The sequence below is a fragment of the Penaeus japonicus genome, unplaced genomic scaffold, assembly GCF_977035675.1.
Source record: "Penaeus japonicus unplaced genomic scaffold, GWHDUDI00000001_assembly GWHDUDI00000032, whole genome shotgun sequence".
Taxonomy (NCBI): domain Eukaryota; kingdom Metazoa; phylum Arthropoda; class Malacostraca; order Decapoda; family Penaeidae; genus Penaeus; species Penaeus japonicus.
The window spans coordinates 26,998,446-27,005,945 of NW_028234434.1; the positions used below are offsets into that span (position 1 = coordinate 26,998,446).

A 7,500-nucleotide genomic window follows, 5' to 3' on the forward strand; every position below is an offset into this window, starting at 1 on the left:
ACTAAAATCTATGGGTATTTTTTATAGCATTACTAATAATTTCAGGCGAGGCCTGGTCTCGGTCTGTGCACGAGGCGGGCCGAGCGCCACCTGCACTGGACGCAGAAGGAAGACCCGTTCACCATCGTCACGGAAGGCATGGTCGATCTCGCCCACAAGATCAAGGGAAACTCGCCCTTCTCAGACTCTGTAAGTGTTTACACGTGAGCATTTGTTTGAATGTTCGCAACAATGTTTGTGTGCGAATGTATTTGATTCTGTATTTGTTAATTATCCTTTTAGTGGATATACGTTTTATCTGCGAGGATCCAAAGAGCCTACTCATGAAGGGCGTCTTTCGAAAGACTAAAGAAAAGATTTTCGCTGATTCTGACCCTGAGTTTACAGCTTGTTTATTCTTACTTTTAGTGGAAACAACAGAACAGCACAATGATGTCGATACATGGGCACATGGAGTGGGGTGTCCAGCGCATTCCAAATTAAGGGCCAACTATATGCTTCTTGACATGTATATTCCACGTGACCACATGTTCATCAGTGCCAGAGACAGTTTTAAGAAGGATACTAAAAAGGCAATGGAAGGAAGAGCTATATACTTTTTACGAGATTTATATCCCCTATTTCAGCTATGGGAATTGAAAAAGAGAAAAAGAGCTTTCATTCACACTTGCCTTCTCTCTGTAAGAAAATGATGCAGTGACATCTTTCTAGTATCTACTACAAGATCGCAGACAAGATGGAATGGTAAGTGGCCTGCTGATTCCCCCCCCCCCCCCTGAACTAATGCTTTGTTTATTCTTTAGATGTTCAACAGCCTTCTGCTCCACGGCCGCGGTCACGCCCGGGAATGTACCTTCTACACCCTGAGAGACCGTCCAGAGTCTCATGCTGTCATGTGGCGATACTTGGTGAGGAAGTGCATGATATATTGTCTTTCAGTGATTGAATTGAGTTATGCAAAAGGCCAGTCATTTGCAGCAAAAGTGTGGATGACACTATCGATTAATGATTAAGTAAGTTTTGAGTTCCACAATCGTTTTTCCCTTACGATCTTGCTGGTATTTGTAATGATCTTCAGCAACCGTCAAATACTTTACTCGCCCTTCACTGCCGGGAGGAGGAGGTCCAGCTACTGAAGGAGTCCTTGATGCAGTCGGACTTGATCGACTGGCAGGGAAGGCTGTGTGTTTTCCACGTCCCTGAGTATCTGGTGGACACTGTGAGGGACGTCGTGAGGGAAAAGGGAGGCCAGGAACTGACAAGCAATAAGTGCTACACATTTACTGCCGATGACGTAGGAAACCCCTTTACTTACCTGGCTGAGAATCCCATCAGGTGCCCAGCAGGACTCCGTGTGGCTCGGCTGGGAAGGGCAGGAGTCCGCATCATGAGGAACACTACTGAGCACGACATCTGCAGGACTCTGGACGACATGGTTCACATCACCAAACACGCACCTTCAGTAGGCATTTACGAGGACCCGAGTGTGGAAAAGGAAACAGATGTTGACATCAAGAACCTTCCCTTCGCCGGGGACGAGGAGGTCCCCCTAGCATGGGTCACGACCTCTTTCTATGGTGCGATGGGGACCTGTATGACCCAGGAAGGGAAGCGAAATCACGGACTTGGAGAACTGGTGATTCGGATAATTGTGTTGATGCAGGCTGCACAGGGTTACATTTCTCATGGCCATGTGGACATGGATAATTTCCCTTCTATAAAATTACTCGAGAAGATAAACATGTTGCGTATGTCTCATAGTGTACATTTCATGTTCCGTAAATGAAAGGACGTTTGTAAAGTGTTGATGAAGGTACACGTAAAACCTTAGCCTTACAAAAGTAAATCAAGATGTAATACAAAGCTTTGCGGAGAACTTTAAGACGATATTCAGTAAGCCATGTTCTTGAATTTATTTTTTTGTGTTTTTACCTCGAAGATTAAAGGAGGCCTTGCCTTAATGAAGTCTGGAATTTTCATTTTCAACTCTCCATTTGACTCGCCATTGTACGATATATTTTTATAATATATTAACCTGAACTTACGACTGTATGGATGGATATAATTACATATCAATTGTTCAACGAACGAGCGTTAAATAGCTAAGTCACCCCTTGTGACATTCATATCGTTTTCTAATGAGGGCCGCCTATCCGTCAATATGCTAAACTAATCAGCACTTGTGACCAAAGAAGATTAAAAGGAAGATCTAAGGACACCGCCTTTCATTTCCAATCCCAAATGACCCATGAACCGTAAGAAGCGTGTTTGCGTGTGTGTGGGTATACATTGATATTTATGTATATATATATATATATATGTATATATATATATATATATATATGTATGTATATTTATTAATTTATATATACACATCTCTCTATATATACATATAAGTATGTATGAATATATATTATATATATACATATATATAAATACATATAATACGGTGTCTACACACACAAACACGAAACACGCACATACACGCACATACGCAAAGCAGACACACACACACGCGCGCGAACATACTCACGCACTCATACTTACATATCTACATTTATATATATCTCTCTCTATATCTATCAGCGATAACGCCACAATTGTAGTTTAATCAAACGTAAGATAACTGATGTGAAAAATAAAGTTTGATGAAATTGCAAAGTTTGTACATCATTGGCACTAAGCTACACATTATCAAAATGCATGAGTGGTTCCATTCACATTATTTCGTTAGTTATCAGACTATGCTATCAGACTATGCACGTTGCGAATCCCCTCTGAACGATTCGTGTGCATGACACCACAATGAACATGAAACCGGGCGATGCGCAACGAAATTTGTGACTCGGTTTGGCTTCGCGGACATTCTGTAAGATAATTAATGATGACATGACAGTGTGACCGCGACTTTTGATGAATGTTTTACCTTCGAGCAAATCAATCATATGATGTGTGGTTGGATCAACACCTTCCTTTACAACTAGTAAGGCATCTAGGATTTAATTCTCTGACTTGTCGCCTTTAGATAAGAAAAGTTTCATACGCAAAGTAGAACAATTATCCGTATCATCTACGGAAAGGATCAAAATAGCTATCACTTGGTGAGGGTATCCCATTCTCACCTTCGCTGTGTTTTAGACGCCCGAGCACCTACACAGAACGCCCTTGCAGCTTCTGATTGCTGATGCAGAGATACTCGCTGCGGAACTACTGCAGATAGTATTGCTACGTCAGACAGGAATTTATTGGTATTGATGTATCGCCCCCTCACAGTGAGTTACAACCCCATGCAAAGAACTGAACTGAACTGAACTGTCCCCCTGGCAACTAGAGCGCCTACAGGCAATCCGACCGCCACGGTAAGCATTCAGTTATGATGATCAGATGAGTCAGCACTTATAGCTGGCAGAGGCCGGGCCGCCTCGTGCATATAGCCCGGGCGAAGCGACGTCTTCGCAAATCTCTCTGAACTGAACTGAACTGAACCCCATGCACAGCCTACACCTATCACTCTCAGTGGTAAGGGAGATTCTAGAATGGCTTGCTATGATACTAGCTGGCCAGCCTCTCGATGCTCTCCCACACTCTGACATTGAACATGTATGCACTCACCTAGAGGGAGTATTGTAGATGTCCTTCTAACGACAGAGTGCAAGAGCTTTGGAAAAAGGGCCTTACTCCGAACCTATACAGCCCAGAGACTCGCAACTTGCATAGTCTACTAACGAAATATGTGAGAGGAACTACTCATGCTTTTTGGTAATGTGTAGCTTAGTACCAATGATGTACAAGCTTTGCATTTTCGTCAAACTTTATTTCTGACTTTATTTATCACATCAGTTTGATTGAACCTCAATTGTGGCGTTATCGTTGACTTGTGCCCTGTTGCTTCTCCGTGCCCTTGTACATTTAAATGTATATATATACATATATATATATACATATATATATATATATATATATATATATATATATATATATACATATATATACACACATTTATATGTATATATATACATACATACACATATATGTATATATATATGTATATATATACACACACACACATATATATATATATAGTGAGAGAGAGAGATAGATGTATATGTGTAAATGAGTGTGTGTGTGTGTGTGTGTGTGCGCGCGTGTGTATGTATTTGTTTGGTATGTGTGTGTATATGTTTGTGTGTAGACACTGTATATGTATGTATATGTATGTATATGTATATATATATATATTTATATATATATATGATATAAATGTACATATATAGATGAATATATCTAAATTAATCTATATATACATACACATACACACACACACACACACACACACATATATATATATATACATATATATATACATATACATACATATTTATGTACATATATACATAAATATTAATGTATACCCACACACAAGCAAACACGCTTCTTGCGATTCATGGGTCATTTGGGATTGGAAATGAAAGGCGGTGTCCTTAGATCTTCCTTTTAATCTTCTTTGGTCACAAGTGCTGATTAGTTTAGTATATTGACGGATAGGCGGCCCTCATTAGAAAACGATAGGATGTAACAAGGGGTGACTTAGCTGTTTAACGTTCGTTCGTTGAACAATTGATATGTAATTATATCCATCCATAAAATCATAATTTCAGGTTAATATATTATAAAAGTATATCATACTTTGACGAGGCAAATGGATAATGTTTTGGTCAGTGATATGAATACCTGTTTACATTCTTAAGATGAAAATAGCTGTCTAAAATGCGATACATTTTAGATTTAGTCATATACAGAGCGAAGAGGTGATTTAAAACAATTTCTAGAAATCAGAAATAAAATTTAAAAAAGAAAATTCTATAGATTTCATAGAGGCAACGTCTCCTATAATCTTCGAGGTATAGTCGTTTCTGATTCACCAAACACAAAAATATAAATTCATGAACAAGGGTTACTGAATATCGTCTTAAAGTTCTCCGCAAAGCTTTGTATTGCATCTTGATTTACTTTTGCAAGGCCAAGGCTTTACGTGCACCTTCGTCAACACTTTACGAAAATCCTTTCATTGACGGAACATGAAATACACAATATGAGACATACGCAACATGCTTATCTTCTCGACTGACTTTATAGAAGGGAAATGATCAATGTCCACATGGCCATGAGAAATGTAACCCTGTGCAGCCTGCATCAACACAATTATCCGAATCACCAGTTCTCCAAGTCCGTGATTTCGCTTCCCTTCCTGGGTCATCCTGGTTCCCCCTGCACCATAGAAAGAGGTCGTGATCCAGGCTAGGGGGACCTCCTCGTCCCCGGCGAAGGGAAGGTTCTTGATGTCGATATCTGTTTCCTTTTCCACACTCGGGTCCTCGTAAATGCCTACTGAAGGTGCGTGTTTGGCGATGTGAACCATGTCGTCCAGAGTCCTGCAGATGTCGTGCTCAGTAGTGTTCCTCATGATGCGGACTCCTGCCCTTCCCAGCCGAGCCACACGGAGTCCTGCTGGGCACTTGATGGGATTCTCAGCCAGGTAAGTAAAGGGGTTTCCTACGTCATCGGCAGTATATGTGTAGCACTTATTGCTTGTCAGTTCCTGGCCTCCCTTTTCCCTCACGACGTCCCTCACAGTGTCCACCAGATACTCAGGGACGTGGAAAACACACAGCCGTCCCTGCCAGTCGATCAAGTGCGACTGCATCAGGGACTCCTTCAGTAGCTGGACCTCCTCCTCCCGGCAGTGAAGGGCGAGTAAAGTATTTGACGGTTGCTGAAGATCATTACAAATACCATTAAGATCGCAAGGGAAAACCGATTGTGGAACTCAAAAAACTTCAATTATTAATCGCTAATATTATCTCCACTGTTTCTGCAAATGACTGGCCTTTTGCATAAGTCAATTCAATCACTGAAAGACAATATATCATGCACTTCCTCACCAAGTATCGCCACATGACAGCATGAGACTCTGGACGGTCTCTCAGGGTGTAGAAGGTACATTCCCGGGCGTGACCGCGGCCGTGGAGCAGAAGGCTGTTGAACATCTAAAGAATAAACAAAGCATTAGTTCAGGGGAAATCAGCAGGCCACTTACCATTCCATCTTGTCTGCGATCTACAGGAGAGTCTAACACACTGCAGTGTATACGCGTGGAACTCATGGTAGATACTAGAAAGATTTCACTGCACCAGTTTCTTACAGAGAGAAGGCAAGTGTGAATGAAAGCTCTTTTTTTCTATTTCAGCTGAAATAGGGGTTATAAATCTCGTAAAAAAGAAAAACAGCTCTTCCTTCCATTACCTTTTTGGTATCTTTCTTAAAACTGTCTCTGGCACTAATGAACATGTGGTTACGTGGAATATACATGTCAAGAAGCATATAGTTGGTCCTTAATTTGGAATGGGCTGGACACCCCACTCCGTGTGCCCATGTATCGACATCTATATGTTTGTGCTGTTCTGTGGTTTCAGTAATAAACTCCCTAAAAGTGGGAATAAACAAACTGTAAACTCAGGGTCAGAATCAGCGAAAATTTTTGCTTTAGTCTTTGGAAAGACGCCCTTCATGAGTAGGCTCTTTGGATCCTCGCAGATAATTTGAGAAAAGTTAGAGTTGCCTCGACAAAGACGCAATCATCTCGGGATGGTTATACTGGGTAAAAGATCGAACGTACATCCACTATAAGGATAAGGATAAGCCAGATTTGCGGAGCAGTTGCTATGCCGGGCTTGTATGCAGTGACGCGAGCCCGCCTGTGTCAGCGTGTGCGGACTCGTGAGATATCCACTACAAGGATAATTAACAAATACAGAATCAAATATATTTGCACACATACATTGTTGCAAACGTTCAAACATATACTCAAGTGTAAACACTTACAGAGTCTGAGATGGGCGAGTTTCCCTTGATCTTGTGGGCGAGATCGACCATGCCTTCCGTGACGATGGTGAACGGGTCTTCCTTCTGCGTCCAGTGCAGGTGGCGCTCGGCCCGCCTCGTGCACAGACCGAGACCAGGCCTCGCCTGAAATTATTAGTAATGCTATAAAAAATACCCATAAAGATTTTAGTGAAGCAATATCTTGAATAAAAATGGTAGTCAATAGGTACGATATTAATGACACACAAAATTTAATACTAAAGGCACTGGTTTACATAAACAACCACCACGTCTATAGAGGACATGTGTGACATAATTAATTGAACTGATATATGAATATATCCACTAAGTAAATGCTTATGACCAGAGCCTGCCTTAGGAAGTGCGGGGCCCAACTGCAAACAATTTCGGTGGGCCCTGCAGGTTCCCAGGCAACTTGCACAAGGTCTGTAGAATCACAGAAATGTAAAAACAAAACCTATTACAGGCTTTATCTCGCGATAGCAGAATGGAAATCAATCAAAATATGCGCTTGGAAATGCAGTATAGGTAACATTATGCTTACTGTACTGAGCCACCGTAGCAATCTAGTGCTGGCGACCTGCATCCTGTCCTTGC

The 7,500-nt window shown here is 41.4% G+C and overlaps 2 protein-coding genes across 6 annotated transcripts in view; one reads left to right on the plus strand and one right to left on the minus strand.

Annotated features, from left to right (window-relative positions):
• The window catches only part of LOC122258871 (uncharacterized), a 7,760-nt gene extending 5,802 nt beyond the window's left edge, over positions 1 to 1,958 (plus strand). The window contains exons 2-4 of one of the 2 annotated variants that reach the window (XM_086556539.1): positions 46 to 189; positions 804 to 908; positions 1,079 to 1,958. In XM_086556539.1, coding sequence (XP_086412665.1) covers positions 46 to 189; positions 804 to 908; positions 1,079 to 1,786 — 957 coding nt within the window. In that variant the 3' untranslated portion in view covers positions 1,787 to 1,958. The remainder of the gene's footprint in view (positions 1 to 45; positions 190 to 803; positions 909 to 1,078) is intronic. The other variant, XM_086556540.1, reaches the window with a different exon arrangement.
• Positions 1 to 7,500, minus strand: part of LOC122258872 (uncharacterized) — a 35,829-nt gene that overhangs the window by 26,488 nt on the left and 1,841 nt on the right. For 2 of the 4 annotated variants that reach the window (XM_086556534.1, XM_086556535.1), the window contains exons 2-5: positions 7,448 to 7,500; positions 6,883 to 7,026; positions 5,943 to 6,047; positions 4,479 to 5,773 (exon numbers count right to left, since the gene is read on the minus strand). The exon at positions 7,448 to 7,500 is cut by the window's right edge and continues 41 nt beyond it. In XM_086556534.1, coding sequence (XP_086412660.1) covers positions 5,066 to 5,773; positions 5,943 to 6,047; positions 6,883 to 7,026; positions 7,448 to 7,489 — 999 coding nt within the window. In that variant the 5' untranslated portion in view covers positions 7,490 to 7,500 and the 3' untranslated portion in view covers positions 4,479 to 5,065. Of the gene's footprint in view, positions 1 to 4,478; positions 5,774 to 5,942; positions 6,048 to 6,882; positions 7,027 to 7,447 lie in introns of those variants that run through there. The other 2 variants (XM_086556533.1, XM_086556536.1) reach the window with 2 other exon arrangements.